At 57.4% G+C, this 23247-nt stretch overlaps 1 protein-coding gene across 1 annotated transcript; it reads right to left on the bottom strand.

Moving 5' to 3' along the window:
• Window positions 1-9544: 9544 nt before the first annotated feature.
• Window positions 9545-13572, bottom strand: ZNF446 (zinc finger protein 446; the record flags this gene model as incomplete). The annotated part of the gene is made up of 6 exons (XM_082677088.1): window positions 13479-13572; window positions 12232-12612; window positions 11957-12158; window positions 11518-11612; window positions 10312-10396; window positions 9545-10149 (listed from the first exon to the last, which is right to left on the bottom strand). Exons 2-6 carry the CDS (start codon window positions 12571-12573, stop codon window positions 9545-9547), a joined length of 1329 nt encoding a protein of 442 aa, XP_082533214.1. The 5' UTR covers window positions 12574-12612; window positions 13479-13572.
• Window positions 13573-23247: the final 9675 nt, after the last annotated feature.

Consider the following 23247-nt stretch of genomic DNA (forward strand, 5'->3'; position numbering starts at 1 on the left):
AGCCATGAGTTATTTAGCCAGCACCATCAGGGCAGGCGTCAAGTCCCTCCGTCATCGCATGGATGTTATAAAAAGATCTCACTATGGATCTGAAGGCTTACAGGTTCACCAGCACTTTAAACAAATTCCTGCCCCTGCAAGCCCCAGTCTGCTTCGGACATTCACAGTTTTTGCTATTACCTTTGCAAGGATTAAAACATAATTGTTGGGGCTCCCCTGGTGGCTCAGTGGTTAAGAATCCTCCTGCCAATGCAGGGGACACGGGTTCGAGTCCTGGTCCGGGAAGATCCCACATGCCGTGGAGCAACTAAGCCCATGAGCCACAGCTACTGAGCCTGTGCTCTAGAGCCCGCAAACCACAACTACTGAAGCCCGCGAGCCACAACTACTGAAGCCCGTGCGCCTAGAGCCCGTGCTCTGCAACAAGAGAAGCCACCGTAATGAGAAGCCCACGCACCGCAACGAAGAGTAGCCCCCGCTCACCGCAACTAGAGAAAGGCCACGTGCAGCAACCAAGACCCGATGCAGCTTAAAATTAAAAAAAAAAAATGTGGCTGGTGGCCCCAGCTTTCTCTCCCAAAGGCTGCTCATGTTAACGCCAGCAAGGAGGTTTGCGCCTGTTGTTGTTTTCTGCTGCCTTGTCAGGTAGAGTCACAGCTTGGAGCCACTTTAAATCCCGTGTCTTCAAGTGACAGGGACATTGGCTGTTCCTCCTCGCGACTTCTCCATTTGTGTGTTTTGCTGACTTTCCTTTGGAGGTTTGCCTTGTTCTTAACAATTTAAAGGAGTCCTTTAAATTTGTCTTTTCAGGATATTAGCCTTTTATCTGTACTGGGTGGCACAGATTTGGAGCAGACTCTCTTAATCTTGTTTCTGTATCTCTTTGCTGTACAGAAATTAGACTTTTATGTAGTCACATAAGATTAAGCCAGTTCCGTAAAATAACTGGATAGATTTCTGTATCCCTGGGCTTCCGTTGTAGAAAATCCATTACTAATGGATTTTTAACTGTGTTGCCATGGGGTTGCTCATAATATACATAAATGTATATTTCCTTATATCTCTGATACAAGTCTATTTGGTGGGTACATTTCACTCTTTTTTCATGACTAGACTTACATGCTTCAGTGGCCTGTCTCATTTCTTTGCTCAGGTTCAGTGGCGTCATCTATTTTATTTATTGTTCTGTGCAGAGAGCTCTATTTGGGATTTATTTGCTCTACTCTTCTGGATTGGTCTTTTAAGTTTGTGTACTGTCCCTGCCTGTGTAAACTTCTGGGGTGACGAGCGGGCACGGCCGGGAGAGCCGGCACAAGCGGTCCTCTCCGCTGGGCCAGGCTGTCCTCGCTTCACCCTGAAAACAAGATCCCTGTAAGCCTACCCTGTGAGCAGAGTCTGTGAGCCGCATCTAGCTTCACTCTGCCGTTGTTTTGTGACTTCAGGCCTTTACCCCGAACCATGTCTCCCTCACGCTGACTTGGGCCTCAGGGCCCTAATATACATTTTGCAACAGAAGAAAAGCAAGTTCGATAGCCCCCGCGAAAGACTCTTTCCCTTTTGGATGTCAGCAAATAGATCATACAGCAAGACACAGTCTGATTTGGGAGTCCCTTCTTGGCCTGGCAAATTCAGTGGACAAGAGTCAATTTACTATGAAACAGCGATTTCTTCTCTGATCCAGGGGTCTTTTCGGAAGAATTGTCAATAGTTTGCTTTTTTGGTCTTATTTCTAAATGTGTTTGATTACGATTAAAAAGGTAGATCCTATAACACCTCTTTATCACACTTCACACCCTTTAGCGTGGTTATAAAAAAAGACAATAACGGGCTTCCCTGGTGGCGCAGGGGTTGAGAGTCCGCCTGCCGATGCAGGGGACACGGGTTCGTGCCCCGGTCTGGGAAGATCCCACATGCTGCGGAGCGGCTGGGCCCGTGAGCCATGGCCGCTGCGCCTGCGCGTCCGGAGCCTGTGCTCCGCAATGGGAGAGGCCACAACAGTGAGAGGCCCGCGTACTGCAAAAAAAAAAAAAAAAAAAAAGACAATAACAAGTGTTGGGGAAGGTGTGGAGAAACTGGAAGCCTTGTACGCTGCTAGTGAGAATGCAGAACAGTGCAGCTGCTTTAGAAAACAGTCATCTCAAGGTTAAATGTAGAGTTACTGTATGATCAGTAATTCCAGTGCTAACATACTCTTTTTTTTCCCCTATAAATTTATTTATTTTTGGCTGCGATGGGTCTTCGTTGCTGCGTGGGCTTTCTCTAGCTGCGGCGAGCGGGGGCTACTCTTCGTTGCGGTGCACGGGCTTCTCACTGCGGTGGCGTCTCTCGTTGCGGAGCATGGGCTCTAGGCGCACGGGCTTCAGTAGTTGTGGCTCGCGGGCTCTAGAGCGCAGGCTCAGTACTAGTGGCGCACGGGCTTAGTTGCTCTGTGGCATGTGGGATATTCCCGGACCAGGGCTCGAACCTGTATCCCCTGCGTTGGCAGGCAGATTCTTAACCACTGCACCACCAGGGAAGTCTCCTAACATAATCTTATACCCAAGACAGATAAAAACATATGTCCACACAAACCCTCGCACATGAATGTTCATAGCAGCATTATTCACAGTACCAAAACGTGCAAACAACCCAAACTGTCCAAACAACTTAGGAATGGATAAACACAATGTGCTACATGCATGCAATGGGATATTATTCGGCAGCAAAAAGAAGAAGCCCTGATAGATCCGCAGAGACAGAAAGGAGACTGGTGATCGTCAGGGGCCGGGGAGGAGGAGTTGGGGATGACTGCTAACAGGTGTGCGTTTTTTGGATAATGTGAGAAAATGTTTAAATGTGTGGTGATGGAAGCACAGCTCTGTGGATAGACTAAAAACCACTGAATTGTATACCTTCAAGGGGTGAATTGCATGGTATGTGAATATCTCCATAAAGCTGTGAAAAATCTCTACACTGAAATGTAGCATTTTATGATGTTTGCATTCATTTTTATTTTGTAGAATATGAAGCTATTACCTGTCTTGACGGTGAGCCTGTGGCCTCCCTTCAAAGCCCTGCTCTCCTCGCCCTGCTTCAGCCTTGCTCAGCAGCTCTGGGGTGCGGTGCTCCACCCAACTCTGGAGCGTCTTAATCTAGTACCATGGCTCCCACAGTGGGCAGTGGGCACCCGAGGGGGCCCACTGGTTTTCTTTTTCCTTTTTAAAATTTGTTTTTGAATTTTATTATTTTTTTTAGACAGCAGGTTCTTATTAGTTACCTATTTTATACATATTAGTGTATACATGTCAATCCCAATCGCCCAGTTCATCCCACAACCACCACCCCCGCCACTTTCCCCGCTTGGTGTCCATACTTTTTTTTTCTACATCTGTGTCTCTATTTCTGCCCTGCAAACCAGTTCATCTGTACCATTTTTCTAGGTTCCACATACATGCATTAATATATGATATTTGTTTTTCTCTTTCTTACTTACTTCACTCTGTATGACAGTCTCTAGATCCATCCACGTCTCTGCAAATGACCCAATTTTGTTCCTTTTTATGGCTGAGTAATATTCCATTGTATATATGTACCACATCTTCTTTATCCATTCATCTGTTGATGGGCATTTAGGTTGCTTCCATGACCTGGCTATTGTAAATAGTGCTGCAGTGGACATTGGGGTGCATGTGTCTTTTTGAATTATGGTTTTCTCAGGGTAAATGCCCAGTAGTGGGATTGCTGGCTCATATGGTAGTTCTATTTTTAGTTTTTTAAGGAATCTCCATACTGTTCTCCATAGTGGCTGTATCAATTTACATTCCCACCAACAGTGCAAGAGGGTTTCCTTTTCTCCACACCCTCTCCAGCATTTGTTGTTTGTAGATTTTCTGATGATGGCCATTCTAACTGGTGTGAGGTGATACCTCATTGTAGTTTTGATTTGCATTTCTCTTATAATTAGTGATGTTGAGCAGCTTTTCATGTGCTTCTTGGCCATCTGTATGGCTTCTTTGGAGAAATGTCTATTTAAGGCTTCTGCCCATTTTTTTGATTGGGTTGTTTGTTTTTTAATATTGAGCTGCATGAGCTGTTTATATATTTTGGAGATTAATCCTTTGTCCGTGGATTCATTTGTAAATATTTTCTCCCATTCTGAGGGTTCTCTTTTTGTCTTGTGTGTAGTTTCCTTTGCTGTGCAAAAGGTTTTAAGTTTCATTAGGTCCCATTTGTTTATTTTTGTTTTTATTTCCATTTCTCTAGGAGGTGGATCAAAAAAGATCTTGCTGTGATTTATGTCAAAGAGTGTTCTTCCTATGTTTTCCTCTAAGAGTTTTATAGTGTCCGGTCTTACATTTAGGTCTCTAATCCATTTTGAGTTTGTTTTTGTGTATCGTGTTATGGAGTGTTCTAATTTCATTCTTTTACATGTAGCTGCCCAGTTTTCCCAGCACCACTTACTGAAGAGGCTGTCTTTTCTCCATTGTATATCCTTGCTTCCTTTGTCATAGATTACTGACCATAAGTGCGTGGGGGCCCACTGTTTTAATCATCTTCTCTTCAACCAGCCCTAGGGCTATGGGGAGTGGCTGCACGCACAACACGTGTAGATGAGCTCACAGCCTGCGGAGGAGAGCACCTCACACCACAGGGTCACGTGCTCTTGGGTGGCCCCTGGCCCCTGCTGCAGGATGTGTGACTGGCTTTCTGGAATAATTCTGCAGGCTTGGCAGGATCAGCCATTTGATGGGGAGGGCTGTGTGACTTGGGGCTGTTACTGCAGGAGTAGTGGAGGGAGGGAGGGGGACTTGCTACCTGCCCTTGGGGCGCTCCTGGTTTCAGGAGTTAGGGAGGCACCTAGAATCGGGCTCTGCTTTTAGCCTTTCCCCACATCCGCAGATGCTTCCACAGTCAGACGGACCCGTGTCAGATTTTGGCTCTGCCAATCACTGGGTCACCTCAAGTAGGCTGACCTCAGGAGCAGCGGCAGAGGAAGGAGAAGGGGCTGGAGGGAGACCCAGGTGAGGAGGAGAGGCGCTTGGGGTGGTCGTGAGGATCACAGGAGACTGGGGGCGGGGGGCGAGCAGCTGGAACTGGGCAGGAAGACACCTCCTGCAGCCTCAGCCCAGGGGATGGCAGGGGTAAGGGGCTGCCACGGGAGGGGTGGCCTGGCCCGGTTTCTAACGTGAAGAGGTAGATTCTGGAAGCTGCCCTGCAGGCTGACCATGCTGCTGAGCTGGCTGGGGCAAGCGGTCTAAGAAAAGCAAGGGAAGGGACTTCCCTGGTGGCACAGTGGTTAAGACTGCGCTCCCAGTGCAGGGGGCCCGGGTTCGATCCCTGGTCAGAGAACTAGATCCCACATGCATGCTGCAACTAAGAGTTCACATGCCGCAACTAAGGAGCCCACCTGATGCAACTAAGACCTGGGGCAACCAAATAAATAAATAAATGAAAAAAAAAAAAAAGACCCGGCACAGCCAAAGAAAGAAATATTTAACAACAACAACAAAAAAGCGACGGAAGATGAGGACGGTGATGGCTCTGACTACGTGAAAATTCCAAAGTCAGATCAGATGCATGAAGATGTGACCAGCGGTGTGGCCCACACCGTGCATTCACGGGAGAGGAAACCCACGTGAGCGGCTGTGGGGAGGAGGGTGCAGCCCGCCTGGCACCCATGGAGAAACAGTGCACTTGGGTTCTGCCTGCAGGATGGAGAAGACGGTAGAGAACGGGAGACCAGGGTGTTCTAGCTGCCAGGGAGCCCTTCTGGAGGGAAGGCAGACAGGCGGGCCCCACGTTTCCGGAAGACACTGACGTATCCATGAGAATTTAAAAATCCCATGGTCCAGGGCTTCCCTGGTGGCGCAGTGGTTGAGAATCCGCCTGCCAATGCAGGGGAATACGGGTTCAATCCCTGGTCTGGGAAGATCCCATATGCCGTGGAGCAACTAAGCCCGTGCACCACAACTACTGAGCCTGCGTGCCGCAACTACTGAAGCCCGTGTGCCTACAGCCCGTGCTCCGCAACGAGAGAAGCCACCGCAGTGGGAAGCCCGCGCACCGCAACGAAAAGCAGGCCCCGCTCACCGCAACTAGAGGAAGCCTGCGCGCAGCAACGAAGACCCAATGCAGCCAAAAAAAAAAAAGGCGTTCTGAATGATCCGGGTGGGCCCAACGTCACCACGAGGACCCTCAGAGGTGGAAGGGGAGGCAGAGGACAGTGGCAGGGTGACGCCCTGTGGGAGAAAGCCGACTGGCCACCGCTGGCTCAGAAGGTGGGGAAGGGCCGTGAGACTGGCTCGCAGGCCATCTCTAGGGTGGAAAAGTCGAGCACACGGGATGGGTTCTCCCAGAGACAGAAGGCACTCAACCCTGCCGCACCTGGAGCTTAGCTTAGTGAGACTGTGCCTGACCCCTGACCTCCAGAACTATAAAATAATGTTTTAAGACAAAAGAAAAAGGAAAAAACAAGAACAGAAATCCCATGCTCCCGGAAACTCACCGCTCCCACTTTGGGGTGTGTCTGTTCTGAGGAAACAGCTAGGTTGCATCTGGGGTGTCTGCTCAGGTGCGGCCACCACAGCACTGGGTGCTAAGGGGGGCGGGAAACAAGGAACTATCTGGGCTTGGTGGGAACAACACTGCCGGCCAGAAAACGGGATTTCCACCCCGGCATTTTTAATAACACAGGGAGCTGCGTGGTAAGAGCACGATTCACAACGTACAGTAGCTTCACAAGCTGTGTGACACAAACCCCCGTGGATGAACACTGAGAATAAGACAGCAGCATTAGGAATCATTTTTGCGATCTCCTTTGCCCTCTTGTATATTTCAGATTTCTCTAAGTGAACATAAACTACTTTTAAATATGCAAAATTGCATTAGAAGATAGCCCATCGCTCTCCCTCAGCACCTGGCGGTCCTGACGTTGGGCCCTCAGCCTGGCCTGAGTGCTCGGGCCCTGCTCTGTCCTCTTCCGCCGTGTCCCCGGCATGGATGAAGCTTCCTGCTTGCCAACCAGATTGTAACAGGGAAGCACCTTTGTATTGTGTTACAAGTTAGTAACCGGAGGGATATTGCCTATAAGCTTCAATATACACAATGGCCCATTCCTGGGAGCCCTGCCTCCCAGGTATAATGGGCGTTAAGCTAAAATACCTTTGTTCAGCTCCCAGGAAACCTCCTGACCAGGCCCCCCTGTGAATGACTGCAGGGAGAAGAAACGAACACATCCTCTCCCGGAGCTGATCTGAGCCAGGAAATGTTTCACTTTACTCCCTCCCCTTTCAGTATGAAAGAAACCTGAATTTTAACTCACGCAAGATGGTTCTTTGGGGCATGAGTGCACCACTTTCTTGGTCTGCTGGCTTTCTATTGTTTTTAAAAGCACTTTTTTTTTTTTTTTTTTTGCGGTACGCGGGCCTCTCACTGTTGTGGCCTCTCCCATTGCGGAGCACAGGCTCCGGACGCACAGGCTCAGCGGCCATGGTTCACGGGCCCAGCCGCTCCGTGGCATGTGGGATCTTCCCAGACCGGGGCACGAACCCGTGTCCCCTGCATCGTCAGGCGGACTCTCAACCACTGCGTCACCAGGGAAGCCCAGCACTTTCTTTTTCAATGAATTTTTGGCTGCGTTGGGTCTTCGTTGCCGCACGCGGGCTTTCTCTCCAGTTGCGGTGGGCTTTTCATTGCGGTGGCTTCTCGTTGTGGAGCACAGGCTCTAGGTATGCGGGCTCAGTAGTTGTGGCTCTCGGGCTCCAGAGCGCAGGCTCAGTAGTTGTGGCGCACGGGTTTAGTTGCTCTGCGGCATGTGGGATCTTCCCAGACCAGGGATCGAACCCGTGTCCCCTAGGTTGGCAGGCGGATTCTTACCACTACACCGCCAGGGAAGTCCCGAGTCCGCTGACTTTCCGAATAAAGTCACTATTCCTTGCCTCAACAACTCGGCTCTCAATTTATTGGCCTGTGGTGCGGCCAGCAGTACAAGCTGGGACTCGGTAACAAGATCACCAGTGCCCGGTTCCATCTCCAGCCTGGCTCTGCTTCCCCAGGCCTGAGTGTGGTCAACAGGTCAAAGGTCCTCAGAAGACTGGGCATGGAGGAGACGGGTCCTCCAGATGGAGGCCTCTCCCTCCCAGTTTCAGGCTGCAGCAAGGTCCTCCCCACGCAGCCCAGGTGTCCACCCCACCTCTGCTAGTAACCATGGTCACAGCCACACTCAACACCCACCTGCCACCCCTGCACGAGCCTGAGGCTGCGGAGGGCTCCTTCTGTGGGTGCACCTGTTTCCCTGAAACCACGTCCCACAAAAATGTCCCTTGTTTTCAGAGCAGAAAGGTGACAGAGAAGGGTGTGGAATAACAGTCCCCAAAGACACCCATGTCCTAATCCCTGGAACCTGTGAATGCTGTCTCACGTGCAGAAGGGATTTTGCAGATGAGATCAGGTGTGTAGGTGGGGCATGGATGAGATGTGACCCCGAGATGGGGAGATCATCACGGGTTACCAGGGGAGCCGTAGATGTAACCCTGAGGGTCCTTACAAGGGGGAGGCAGCATGAGACTTAACCATCCACTGCTGGCTTTTAAGATGGAGGAAGGGGCACCACCGAGGAACGTGGCAGCCTCTACAAGCTAGAAAAAGCCTTAAAGTGGATTCCCCCCTTAGAGCCTTCAGGAGGAACCAGCCGTGCTGACACCTTGATTGGGCCCAGTGAGACCCAGTTCAGAGTCCTAAGAGAGTACGTTTTGTGTTGTTTCAAGCCACCGAGCTCGTTAGAGCAACAGTAGGAAAGCAGTACAGTACACTGGCCAAAGTCCTGAATGCCCACAGACGGACTGCCATGGGCAGCAGGCGGCTGATCCTCCGCCCTCCTGCTCTGTGACTCACTCACCTGCCAGCCTGCGTGGCCTAAGTCACATCTGTTCTCAGACGCCATGCTTGTCCATCCAGACTTGGAAAGAAGTTCCCTTAATGTCCGTTCAGGCTGGGACTCGACAGCTGGAAGGACAAGGCCAGGGAGTGATGTGTGTGGCCGAGGAACAGGTAAGCCGGACACCGACCTGCTCGTGGGCAGGCAGCTCTGAAGCTCCAACTGCCGGGCAGGAAGGGCAGGGGCTGCTGATCCGACCAGCAGAGACCAGAGATGAGGATTCTTACGCAGAAGCTTCTCCAGGAGAAAACTGGAATTTGTTAAAAATCTAAAACGCACAGTGGCCAGACTTTAGCCTTCCACCTGCCTGCAAACAGAAGTAGGCTGTGCTCTCCTGGGCTTCCTGCACCGGCCTGCACCATGTCACAGGAAGGGGTTTGGAAGCCACCTGGCCGCCGCGGGTCCGGTGGGTCGGTGCACTGGAGCCCAGGCCTCTCTCTCTGAAAGGCGGGGTGGGTGAGACAGGAGAGGAGGGAGCCGCGGCTTTGGGGGGGAGACTGATCGGGGGTGGGGGACCCTCCTGGGACTCTGACTTCTGGCCTGGGCGGCCTCCAGCTCTCCAGGCTGCGGCGGAGTGGAGTAGCAGGGGCGGGCTGGGCCCGGGGCCCCGGCGAGGCGCCCCTCCTGCGCTCACGGGGCCTCGGGCCGGTGGCTCTTGCGGTGGATGACCAGCTGGGACTTCCAGTCGAAGCTGTGGCCGCAGTCGCCGCAGAAGTGGCGCCGCTGGCCGGCGTGGCCCTTGCGGTGGATGACCAGCTGCGACTTCCAGCTGAAGCTGCGGCCGCACTCCTCGCAGGCGTAGCTGCGTGGGCCCGGGAGCGCGCGCCGGGGCGGCCCCACCGGCTGCTTCTCGGCGCCCGGGCCGCCCGCGTGCGCGCGGCGGTGGATGACGAACACCGACTTCCAGTCGAAGGTGCGGCCGCACTGCGCGCACGTGTAGGGCTTGCTCCGCGCGGGCGGCGGGGCCTCCGGGCAGCCGGGCCGGCCCTCTCGGGAGCTCTCGCTCTCTCCTCCTGGTAGGGGGCCAGAGGTGGCAGAGCCAGGTCGCCTGGTGACTCCGCCCACAGCCCCCCAGGCGCGGGGCGGCCTGGGCTCCCCGCCCCCCCGCCCCCGTCGCCACCGGGGAGCGGGAGGCCACTCACCCGGGAGGAGGCTTCTCGCTCCCTCGGATCCGGTGCTCAGCGCCTCCGGCTCCGGCTCAGTGCGCGCCTCCGGCAGGGGACACGGCAACCCTGCTGGGGTCGGGGGCCCGTCAGGCGCCAGCCCTGGCACGGGGGCGTGAGGTGTTCGCACAAATGAGGGACAGGGGTGGGGGCCCCGGCGGGTGGCCAGGGTGCGGATTGGGAAGCGCCGGGAGGCAAGGTGCGCGCAAGGACCCGGAGGAGAGGGGTCCTCACCCAGGGAGACCACCGTGCCGTACTTCTGCAGCATCGCGTCCCAGTACACCTCCTTCTGTGACCGGTCCAGGAGCCCCCACTCCTCCTGCAGTGACGCGGCCCATCACCCACAGAAGGCCCGTCTACCCCGCACCCCACCCGGCCCATCCCATGGGCCCAGCCTTGTTAATCACCTGGGGAGCGGCAGGTAAACCACCCTCACCTGCCTGGGGGTGGGGCTAAAGAGGAAGCTGAGATGGGAACATGTGAGCACTGGGGATGCAGGGCCGGGAAGGGAGCTGCCTTCTGGCTCACCTGGGGGATGCACCAGTCCCCCTCAGCTGCCCCACCCCATGTTCTGGACGCACAGGTGGAAGCTGAGGACCCATCAAGGATGGGCCTTGAACAGTGTGTGCTGCACCGAAAGCAAAAGGCCAGGGGAATGCAGAGACCCCAAGCACGTCTCCCAGGCCTCTGGTTTCAAGAGTAATGGAGATCCTCCTTGGGGAAGTGTCACGGGCCTCAGCATCCCTGGCTGTGGGGACCGGGCTGCAGGGAGGCCAGGCACAGCCTCCCACTCAGGACATGGCTGGGCTGGCTCCTGGGTGCCGGGGGTGGAAGCAACCATGGCCTTCAGGCTGCGGCTGGGTCCTGGGCGACTTCTCAGTGTGGAGTGGATTAGGAAGTGTCGCTGGGAGAGGACAAGACCCCTGCTGCCCACACTCAGGAACCAAGCCCGCTGGGTGGCAGGGGCTTCCATGCCCAGCTGGTCGCAGCTGAGGGCTGGTTGGCCTTGGAGAAAAGCCCGGGCAGAGGGGGAGCTGCGGGCATTTCCTGGGAAGATTGTCTCCACTCTGATCTCAGGTGTGCAGGGGAGGCCAGACTGCTGGGTGGCACTCAGGCTTTCCTGGTCATCCTGTCCCCTCCCCAGGTGCCAGCTCAGAACTGCTGGGAGCTGTCAACACCCTAACTGGCTTCTCTGTAAGTGGGAAGCCAACCCCTGCCAGTTCCAATCACTCTAAACCAGAATCCCAGTTACCTGAGGCCAAAATCCTTTCCAAGCACTGGTCTGTCCCCCTGCCCCCCAGGACCTGCAGGGGGTACCCTGATACCAACTCCACTTTGGGGGAGCAAAGAGCACAAGAAGTGCTGGCCAAGGAGCCTGGACAACTGGCAGGACACTCTCCTCCCACTGTGGGCCTGCACCTGTCACCAGGGGCTGCTCACCTGAATCCTGGGTGGCTGAAAGGGCACGGAGGTCGGTTCCTGTTGTTCAGCGGGCCCCTCATGGGACCGGGCTGGATGTGGGGGGCTGGACGGTGCTAGGAAGCAAGGCAGACAGGGGTCAGGGGCTCCCACGTGAGCCAGAGCAGGCGAGGAGCTGGCGCTGGCGTCGCAGCCTGGGCCCTCCTCGGCAGCAGGGAGGAGTCCTCTGTGTGTACCAGGCACATAGCAAGCAGGCAGCCAGCCAGCCCTTCCCTCCGGCCTCCCGGGGACCCCACTCTGCAGTCTGCAGTCCCTGCGGGTCCCGCTCCCAGGGGGGGACACCCGCACTCCCTCCAGGAGCCCCCAGCTCCAGCACAACCTCATCTGGGTTCCCCGCCCTAGCTGGGGACGTTCGCACTCTCTCAAGGAGGCCCCAGCCCTCGCGCACCCCCGCTCTCACCTGTCTCCTGCCCGTAGCCATCAGGCTCCTCCTTCACGCTGCAGCTGAGCTGGGCATTCTCCTCCAACTGGGCATCCTTGGACCCCTCCCAAGAGGCTGCCTTTTGGGGCTCCACTGTCCCTGAAGGGTGGGAGCTCCCCACAGACTCATCTGTGTTCTGTGCGGCTGGGAGCACTGCTTGTTTCAGGACATGTGCTGTAATCTGAGGGGGAGAGGTAAGTCATTGGGGCGCTGGTCTCTCTGTCCCTCCAAGAAGCCAACACCACCACACTCACCCAGCCCAGAAGCTGCCCAGGGTCATGCTGCAGGCCCTCGACCAGGACAGTGGCCTCCTCAGGGCTGCCTGGTTGCTGTCCCCGCACCCAGGCCTGGATCTCAGGGGGCAGTGCGCCCAGGAACTGCTCCAGCACCAGCAGCTCCAGCATCTGCTCCTTGGAGTGCACCTCGGGCCGCAGCCACTGGCGGCAGAGCTCCCGGAGCTGGGCCAAGGCCTCGCGGGGACCGGCCACCTCCTGGTAGCAGAAGCCCCGGAAGCGCTGGCGTGCTGCCTCAGGATCCTCCTGGGTGGCCTCGGGGTCCACAGAGGGCAGACTCGGGGGGCCCAGTGGGGATGGCATTGTTGTGCCGGGAGTCTTCTTGGAGCCACCAAAGGGGACCTGCAGGAAAGGAGGGGTCAGGGTGCTAGCCACAAGGCCACAGCCAGGGTAAGGCACTGTGCAGAGAGGCCCAGCCCAGGGGGCTGAGGCTGTGACAGAGAGGACCGTGGTGTGAGGATGCTTGCGGCTGAATTGGGGAAAGCTTCACGGAGGGAGGGGTCACAGGAGCTGGAACTGAGAGCAGAAGGAACTGACACTTGGAGGCAAGTTGCCAGTGGAGCTTCCAGGAAACTGCAGGGAACTGTCTGTCGGGAGATGATGCTGGAGCGCAGGCAAGAGGAGTTAGCACAGGCTTCCAGGGTCAGGCTGAGGAGCCCCGGCAGGTGCCCCCGCGGCGGAGAAAGGGGGTAGCCAGGGAGGCGGTGGGGCCGTGATCCAGGGTGAGAACTGGGGCCAGGCTGCCTGTCCCCACCATCTCTGGGACACGCTGACCCAAGTGGGGCACCCTGAGGGGCTGGCTTGCGCCACGGCTCGAGGCAAGGGCTGATGTGGACCCCGAGACACCGTGCTCGCTGACCGCGGAGAGCTGTGCATGACTCACACGGTATGGACCGTGCGTGTGAAATACAGAAGCAAAGCAAAACGGAATCACGAGTTGTGTGGAGCGGTGGACGGGCAACTGTGTCCCGGCCCTGCAGAGGGTCTGGAGTGAAACACGCCCACTTTGGGGGTGGGGGGTCCTGTCCGATAGGCTGGACTAGGTCTGACTCCTGGAGTCCGCCTTCCACAGAGGAAAGGGGGGCAGGTCTTCCCGAAGGAGAGGAACGGGGCTGCGGAAGGGAGGAGGGGCCCGGGAGAAGGCTCGGAGGTGGGGCACGTCGGGAGGTAGTGGAAAGGCCACGTCCACCCAGCCGGCCGGTGCTCACCTCGGCCACCCGAGGCCACTTCGGGTAAGTGGGCCCACGCGGTCCCGCGCGCCTCTCCCCGGACCCAGCGGTCAGCCCCTCGCGCGTTGCCCTGGCGACGCCGCCCTGGCCAATCACACGTCTGCTCCGAAGGCAGCACCACCCCCTCCCTTCGGACTACATTTCCCATGAACCTCAGCAAAACAGGGACAGGCGCGGCCTCCGCCAGTAGATGATCATTTTAGGAGGCCTCTCACGACTGAGAGGCGCCCCATGCCTCCGAGAGGAATCTGCAGAGTCGCAGGGTTTGGGGGACTCCCTCCCCTCCCCGGAAGCCGCTCTTCCTTTGTATCGCACCCTAGGACTTACCAACGGCGGAGACGTATGGTACCTTCGAATCCTGCGCATGTGCACAACAGGCCCGGCGCCTATTGGCAGGAGGTGACGGATGGGGAGGAGCGTGACCTTTCGGTCAATCAGGGTTGGCGCTACGCCTAGGCTCCTCCCCCAGAGCCCTACCTGAGGCTTCTTTCTGGTCGCCCGGCGGACGCCTTGGTAACCCCTGGAGCATAACCAACCAAGACAACGGCCCGAGGTCCTAGGAGGAAGCAGGGACCTACCAGGAAGGCTGGCCTAACCCACGGGCTTTCTCCGCCATCCCCGGGAATTTCTCCAGCGAGGATGGTGCTGGGGTCCTTCATTCGACCACTGCTGAGCGCCCTGCAGGGGCGGGGGGGGGGGACAGCAGGCACCCATCTCCTGATGAAGAAACTGTTCCATGATTTATACCCTCAGAGTCTCAGACATGCCTTCAGCTAGATCAGTACTGCAAAGTGAGGGCTGGAGGTTTTTGTCCAGAATTATGGGACGTGTTCAGCCTTTTATTTACTTTGGGGACCAGAACTAGTATATATCAGTAGACGATGTTATTGTTTTTAAAATCTGACTGTGGGTCAGGGTGTTTTGCTTCCACACATCAAATGGGTGAACAATGACTTATTATTTCGATCCTAAGGTGCATCTGCCTGCCTGTTTGAGTTTCTTCTAATACCTAGGAATCCCTGGCTGCCAGGGATTTGATTTTTTCTCTGGGACTGTTCGGATTCCCCAGAAAGGACTCTTCCACCATCTACCCTGTGGGAAGAGCTGGAGCTCTAACAGCTTCTCCAGGAGCTCCCACTCAGTCATCTTTGTTTTGGGTCTCCCCTTCCAGGGGGCTGCTGGTTTTCAAGTCTTCTGGAATTCTGCAGCGTAAGCCTGATGGAATCTCTTTCCCCTTCCGCCAGCGCCAACTCAGCATTTGGCTTTCCCCAAATCAGTGACAGCTCTCCCACCCCCAACTACTTCTAGCTTCAGAATGCCGCTGCCTCCTCTTTTACCATCCTCATATTTGTAGGTTTGTGTTATAGTTAATTTATTGGCCGTGCCGCTTGCGGAATCCTAGCTCCCCAACCAGGGATCGAACCCGAGCCCCCTGCAGTGGAAGCGCAGAGTCCTAACCACTGGACCGCCAGGGAATTCTCAAGGGTTTGCTTTAAGGGCTCTCTGTGGTTTCAGTGGGCTTCTGGACCAAGTGAGATGCATGTGTTCAGTCCATCGTCTTGACCCAGAAAGCCCACGGATACCTTTTATAGTCATGACCCGTTCACGGTTGAGTGGAAGGGTCAGGCTGGCAGGACGTGGCCCAACATGATCAAAAAGGTTTGGGGGAGGACAACTTAGGGCCAAGACATGGGGGAAGGTGGGTGCTCATGGTTGCTGTTCCCACAGGAACAGGGCTGGAGCCTCTGACCACCCCTGGTGCTGGGAGGGTGGACTCGAGGAGGGTGGAGGAAAGGAGGGATAGTAGGGGCCAAGCACACAGGCAGGAAAGGCTCAGTGAAGCAGGGAGGAGGCTGGTGGGGAGACAGGATAGAGCACCAGGACCCAGCTTCTGTCCAAGGTGTGAAAAAGGTTGCAAGTGACTCTCTGGGCATCCACTTGGTGTTCAACACTCCTTTGCTCCTGAATCCCATGGGCTCCCTACAGTAGCCTTCTGTAAGCTCTGTGGGGTTTGTCTGCATCTCACAGCCATCCACACTGACCCTGAAGTGAGCTGCTCAAGAATCCCTCATGGGGGCCAGCCTGGGGGAAGATGAAATAGGGTGAGGCCAGGGCACGGACCAGCTCAAGAGAGAGGATGGGCCCCAAGAGGGGTGGACAATGCTCAGAGGACCTGCGCTTGAGGAGTTTTGGGGAGCCTGGCCCTGTGTGACTCTTCTCCCTACCCCTTGTCTCCTTTCCTTGCAGGAACTTGGGAGGTTTCAGGGGCGGAACCTGCTGGCAGGTGGACAGTTGGGGGTGTCACGTCTCTGTTCTTTGGCAATGGCAGATACCTGCGAGGTCTTTGAGGTGATTGAACGGGAGCACCCCCTGGGTTGGGGTCAACCTTTCGGGTCTCCACGTGTGCCCCCTGCCTCAGATTCCAAGGCCTGGATCCACAAAGGCTCATGTCCCAACAGAGCTGCTGCTTGGGGCAGCCCCACCCTGTCCACGTCTCTTGGCTGCCAAGGGGACACAGACCTTCGGTGGGCCGCAGACAGGCTGCACCTCTACCCTGAGGCCTCTCAAAGGGACCAGGGTTGAAGTCAAGTCCCTGCAGCTGTGTGATGACACGTTTGCATCGTGCTGGGATGAAACCGGTTTCAGGTTGCTACCACTCACGTTTTTAAAAAGAAACCTTTATTAGAGAGCCTCTCTGGACTCTGTATTGTTAAAACCTTCTGCACCATGACCTGGAGGCTGAGGCTGTGGACCTACACAGTGCCATGCAAGAATTTACAATGTCCATCCATTCCAAGCTGTAAGTTCTAGTCTTTTTTTACCCCCAGTAAAAACACCATTAACTTCCTGCGGGTGAGGCCCAAGGTGGAGATGGGGCTTGTCTGTTGAAGGCCACAAGAAGCCAACCAGGCCCCCACCTAACTTGTCTGCCTCAGTGTCCCCACCCTGTGGGTTATGTCACACGGGGGAGGGGATCTTGGGAGGGCGCCACACACAGCCTTAGGTAATGGCAGGCACGTGGCCACTGGACCCCAGGGAATCGAGCAGCCCCATCTTGTCTCCTCTGCACCTGTTGTTACGGTCACCTCCAGTCAAGGCAGTGGGGATGGAAAGGCTCCTGTATCGCTGACTTTGGCAACAACAGGACACGGCCAAAGCTGAGGCTTGGACCACACTCTGAATGCACCAGCACAGCTGGGGAACCATCACTCTCAATCTCCGTCCTTCACCCGGGGACTTCCCGCCCCCACCCTCCTCCACCTCCTGAGGGTCCGCCATGAGCAGCAAGCCACGCAGCCTTCACCCAGCCCTCAGGGCTGGCAGGCTAAGTGTGGGGGTAAAGTGGGGAGCTCTCTGGATGCTGGGCCTGTGGCCCTGCTGTTGTGCAACTCACGTCCCCTCTCTGTGCCTCAGTCTCCTCATCTGAGAAGTGGGGATACTAGCCACAGCAGCCACCTCACAGAGCTGTCAGGAGAAACTGTGCAGCGCTCAGAACGGGGGCTGGCGGTTGGCACGTATTGGCCCTTATCAAGATGCTGCCTGTCAGGGTGCTGCAAATACCCTCTGCAGGGCTGAATCTTTTCTCTTCCCTAGAGGAGGGAGCTGAGGCTCAGAGCCCAGCCACTTGTCCGAAGCCAGTACCTGCCTCCCCCATGACTTCCTGTCTTCTGGGCCTGTTCCCAGGAAGCCCTGGATGAACTGAGGGCTGGGGGAATACGCTGGGGTAGGGGTGGAGAGGTTCCACACAGACCCTGCAGGTTGGGTGTAAACCTCAGAAAGTTCTCAGGACCACCTCCACCCTGCCCCAGCGCTTCCCGTTCGCGCGCACAGTCAAAATATGGGCGAACTGGCAGCACCATGCTGGCCTCCCCCTGGCCTTTGTTCAGCGTGACCGCTTGGGCCTGGAGGAGTGAGCTGTGGCTGACAAGAGGCAAATCTTGTCACCACGTGCAGGGGGGATGGCAGTGCACGCGCAGAGCTTCTCCACAGCGTGGCTCTGCAGAGGGCGGGGCCCCGTACCCATGGAAGGGACTCACAACAGGCCGGGGAAGGTCGGGGCTGCGACCTCAAGGCTCAGCCGTCTTCGGAACCGTGGCTGGGCCTGAGGCAGCAGTGGGCCCGGCTTCCCTCCCCAGTGTGCCTTCACACGATGCCCCCGAAGGAGGCCTGGCCTGGGGGAGCGGGCTGGCCCGGGGCCGCCGCGCTGGCTTCTCACCAGTGTGGAGCCTCTGGTGGTGGAAGAGGGCCGGACGCTCGCGGAAGGCGCGGCCGCACTGTGCGCACACGAAGGGCTTCTCGCCCGTGTGGATGCGTCGGTGGCTGAGCAGCACGGCGCCCTTGGCGAAGGCCTTGCCGCAGTCCGAGCAACGGAAAGGCCGCTCTCCCGTGTGCAGCAGCCGGTGCTGCCTGAGGTTGGAGCTGTGGCTGAAGGCGCGGCCGCACTGCGCGCAGGCGAAGGGCTTCTCGCCGGTGTGCACGCGCCGGTGCTTGAAGAGCGACGAGCCCTGGCTGAAGGCGGCCCCGCAGAGCGCGCAGGCGAAGGGCTTCTCGCCCGTGTGCGTGCGCTCGTGCTGGATCAGGTGCGAGTTGCGGCAGAAGCTGCGGCCACAGCGCGTGCACGCGTAGGGCCGGCCCCCGGCGTGGATCTTGCGGTGCTGGCTGAGGTTGGAGCGGTGGCTGAAGGCCTTGCCGCACTCGGCACAGCGGAAGGCCTTCTCGGCCGTGTGGATGCGCTGGTGCCGCACCAGCGAGGAGCTGTGCCGGAAGGCCTGGCCGCAGGCCGGGCACGTGTAGGGCGTCTCTCCGCTGTGGATGCGCTGGTGCTGCGTCAGGTGCGACGTCTGGCTGAAGGCCTTGCCGCACTGCGCGCACTCGTACGGCCGCTCCCCGGTGTGGGTGCGCAGGTGCTTCAGCAGGTCCGAGCTCTTCACGAACACCTTGCTGCACGCCCTGCACTCGAAGGGCTTCTCCCCAGAGAGGAGGCCGGGGCCAGCGTGCAGGGCCTCGCCCAGTTCGGCCCAGGTCGGGGGCTCTGAGACAGCGAGCAGTCTCTGAGGCTCGCGCCAAGCCTCACCCATTCCTCGGTCCCCCTGAGCCTCTGGGGCGCCCGGGAAGGCTCTCCCCGGGGCGTCGCATGCGTACAGCTTCTGCCGCTCCGATGCCCTCGGCTGCTTGCCTGGTGCAGGGTGGTCTGCGAGGGCCTTCTCCCCGGGTGGGGCCCGCAGAGAAGAGGTCAGCCGCAGGCTGACGCTGGCCTCACCGCTTTCCCAGTAGATCACAGACACCCCTGTGGGTTTCCTCTCCCGAGAGGGGGACACGCCGCGCCGACCCTCCAGGCTTTTCCCACACTCAGAGGCACCAGCGCTGGGGAGAACCCTAGTCGGTGCCAGAGGGGGGTCGTCCTGGAAGGGCCCTGGCAATGCTGCTTCTCCAGAAACATCTCTGTCCTCTGCCAGATGAGGGGAAGCTGAAGGACCAGAAACGGTGGACGCCTGGGTCACCCAGACAGGCCGCGTGGGTAGGCAAGGGGGCCCGCGGGACCGGCCATGGAGGTTGGGGAGAGGAGCTGGGGCCAGACTCCCTTCCTGCACGGAGCCCGTCCCCAGGGCACTCCCCAGGTGGCTTTGCCCCTTACACTGATGGCTACCTGAGGGAACAGATTTTACTCACCAACTCTGCTTGCTGACTGCCTCTCCCCTAGCAGGGTCAACCCCACAAAGGCAGGACCAGGAGCGGGCTGGGCAAGGCTGTGTCCCCAGGGCCGCGAACGGGACTGGCCACTGCAAGTGCTCAACGATGAACACGTGAACAAACGGCCCCACAGATGAGGTGGTGAGGGAAGACGGGCAGGGTCTGAGGCCACACAGACTGGCTGAGGGTGGGATTCTGAGCAGGTCTCACCACGGCCTGGGGGTGGCCCTTGGAGCTCCCCTTCAAGGGCAGCCAAAGCCGGAGCCTCCAGAAGAGGCTGATGGTGAAAGGAGTCGGTCGGGTGGGAAGCTGGAGAGGCGAGCATCCAGGAGGGAAGGTGGACAGAAGCTTGGCCATAGGTTGGCCCCAAGCTCACACCCCTGAGCCCCCACTCACCAGGGCTCGGCCTCCTCTGGGCATTCCTGGCCAGGGTCACATCTGTCCCATTGAGAACCCAGGGCTCCTTGCCACACTCAAGCTGGATGACCACGTGGGGTCGGGAGACAGAGAGTCCTGTGAGAGAAGACAAGCAAGTGAGGGGTCACCCCCGGCAGATGGCAGGAGTCAGGGCTTCGTGGGCCACGGACGGCATCATCTGTGCAACCAAGGATACCCAAGGTCACATCACAGGGCAGGGATCTCAGAGCAGCTCGATGGTTCCTGTGAGGAGAACCGTGTCAGCAGCACCTGAAGGGGACTGAGCACAGAGGCACCACAGCTAACAGGGACACTCAGCCAGAGGACATGTGGCTGCTCACAGGCTGCCGGGCGGTAAGAGGTTAGTGCTGGCAGCCTAGCCTGGCAACACATGAGCTCCCCATGGAGGACCCAGGGCTTACCCAGCGAGGCCAGGAGGGTGAAGTTCTCCAGCATCACACGGCGGTACAGAGCCCTCTGGGCTGCATCCAGGAGCCCCCACTCCTCCCGGGAGAAGTACACAGCCACGTCTTCAAAGGCCATTAGGCCCTAAGAGAGTTGGAAGATGGACATGATCTAAGCTATAGCTGTGTGAACCAAGACCCAGCTCCGTGCCCCAAAGGCTACCTCCGCTCGTGTCCCTCAGATGCTCACCCTCCTCCCGCAAGGCTCTGCAGATGGGACTTCCCTCACCTGTCTGGACCCCTCCCCTCCCCCTTCCCCATCTAGGCCGTAGATGCCTCTTTAACCCGACCTGGCCACTCTACACAAGGCAGCCAGAGGAAGCCCCTGGCCTTCTGCCACACCAAGGTCAGCCCCTGGCGTCCACTCATTCTCCAGCCTTTGCACAAGCTGAGCCTCCCCAAAGGTGCTCTCATTGCTCTTGCATAAGTAACTGTACAAGTCCCAGCTGCAGAGCCCCCAGGACATGCCCATCCCTGTAGGGATGCCCTCTCCTGCTGAACTTGCCTGACATTTCAAGGCTGCTCTTTGAACCTGAAGGACTGGCTGATCCCCTCCAGCTGCCACAGGGGTGGCGCCAAGGATCTGGTGGGCACACAAGAAGCCATTTCCCTCCTCCCTCCATAGCCAGGCCCCCTCTATTTCCTCCTCAGGTGGCTGCCACCTTCCCTTCCCTCAGCCACCTGCCAGACTTCCCCTGAGAGCCCCAGGGACTGCCAGCCATTCCTCATCTCCCTAGAGCCCTAACTGCCCATGCCTATCCCTGGCTGAGTCTGTGAGATGTCCTCTTCCTAAGTTTGATTCCTAGGCTCCGCCTCACTCAGAACATCAGGACTCTGTCCTTGGACATCTACAAGTCCAGGTCCATGTGACACCTCCACTCTGAGACAGCACAGACTCTTCCCAATTTCCCGCTGAAATCCACTTGCCCTTCAAATTCCTAATTTTGTCTACAGCTGTTCCGTTCCTTTTTTCTCTGTCCCATTGAGTGACAGTTGCCACTGGCACAGTCCCAGGGCAAGGATACAATCAAGGGTTTTCAATTTCAGCACCAGCTACCAAATCCTGGCCCCACTGCCTGGGGGAGGACCTGTGAAAGTGCTAGGCAGCTCCATTCTTTTGGGTGCTCCGGCGGAAAACCTTAGACTGGCCCTTCACGCAGGACACTCCCGCACACCCCGCACTTGATGCATCAGCAGATCTATCCAGAATCCAACGGCTTTTCACACCTGCACTGCCCGGACTGTGACAGTAGCCTCCTCCCTGCACACCGCCACGCCCCTCTGCTTCTGTTCTCCACTCAACAATAGGTGGAATACCCTAAAAAATCGTTAACTTAAAGCATGTCCAGTCTCCCGGTGCCCTCGGGATAGTCTTAACTCCTCGGCCTGCTCTTTCAGACATACATATCTTCTCCCCGCCGAGCAGCTCAGTTCCGGAAGCGCCTACACTCAGGCTTCCCTCCCAGCTTTTGCAAACGGGGGACCCTCCCCTTGGAACTTCCTTCTACACCTCACCCCCTTAGCTGCCAGAAGTGGGGATCCCACGCGTGCACTACCAACCGGCCGGGACAGCACGGCCTAGGACGAAGCGCGAGGGGAAGACAAGACGTCCAGGTAAAGTGCCTCCCTCGATCGGGGCTCGGGTCCATGAAGGAGGCATCCGGGTGAGTGGGGGCCTGGGGTTCCCGCTACTCACCTGCGCCGGGTCTGTCTGCGCCGCCGCCATCGGAACCTGCAGAAAGGTGCGGGCGCTCAGGCTCCGGGCCTCTCTCCCAATCCGTCAAGGGCGCCGCGTCGGGACGGCGTGGAGGCCGGAGCACGTGGCTTGGGGGGCGCACACGCCGCACCCCGGGAAACTGAGGCCGGGGACTGGCCGTGGGCCCCCGGGCTCGGCTGTCCGTGCCTCGGATCTCCGCCCGCACGTCCTCGCTGCCCGCACGTCCTCGCTGCCCGCACCTCGGGTCTCCAGACCCTTCCGCAAAACCGGCCCCGACCCGCCGCTCTCCGGCCGTCACCGGCGTGGCCCGACGCCGGCAGCCAAGTGACAGTCCCGGACGCCGGAAGTCCAATCTCGCGAGCCCTCATTGGCCCGTGGCGCGCTGCGGACGCACGCGCAGAGCCTTCTGGCTGCCGGCGCGGTAGGCGGAGCGCGCCTGGTCTCCACGGCAACGGCCAAGCGCCGCCGCCGGGGCCGCTGGGAAGTGGAGTCTGCAGCAGCGCCAGGCTTCCGGGCTGAGCGTGGGGTGGGGTGCTGGCGGGGTCGTCAGCGCTGCGGGTGAACGGTGAACTGCTGAGGGCCCGGGAGGGCCTCCCCCACTTCCCACCCTCGCCCAGCGCAGCACCGGGGACGGAGCGCGACCGGGGTCCCATCCCATCCCCGCCTCCTGGGGCCTCGCACCAGGGCTGGGTGTGACCCCCGCGGGTCAGCGTCCTGTTATGGTTGGGAACAGTCCCCACGCCGAGTCGCAAGGCCCTAACCTAAGTTTTTCTAGCGTCTGAAATCATTCTGAGACTTCCTCCACCATCTGTTTTCTTGGCTCAACTGGGCCGCGCAAAAAGTACTTTCCCCGACTCACTTGTCCCTAGGTCGTCTAGATCTTACCTTGCCCCGCACGTCATGGTGTTGATTCCCTGTTCCTTTATTTTGGGGGGAGGGGGCAACCTACATGGGTACGACACATAAAATCAAACGGAAGGATAGTCTCAATGCAGACTGACTACTGCTGACAGAGAGTAAAAGGTTTTCTCTTTGTTGTTTCACTCTGAGGGTCTTTTTTTTCAGGGTTCTTAGTCCTCATACACAAAATGGGACAGTAATGGTACCCACCGCATAGGGCTATTGTAAGTTAATATGGAACCAATCTGTGTCGAGTTCATTCTCTCTGTCTCCCTCCCTGCTTACCTCCCTAGGTAAGTTATAAGTGATTGTTATAACATCTATATCAGCTCTGTCTGCAGTATCACTACTCTTTGTAAGTCCTTGTAATGCAAGAGATAACATCAATTTTGGAGTATTTGTGTGTAAATTTTGCTCACTTTGAAATAAATGAAGAAAATCTAATGTATTTGTGGTTAGGGAATGTTTCTTGCCATTCCAGTAAACAAAGAATGTTTGAGTCCCTCCCTGGTGGTCTAGTGGTTAAGACTCCATCCTCCCGATTCAGGGGGCCTGGGTT

Source organism: Grampus griseus, assembly GCF_964374135.1.
Source record: "Grampus griseus genome assembly, chromosome: 19".
Taxonomy (NCBI): domain Eukaryota; kingdom Metazoa; phylum Chordata; class Mammalia; order Artiodactyla; family Delphinidae; genus Grampus; species Grampus griseus.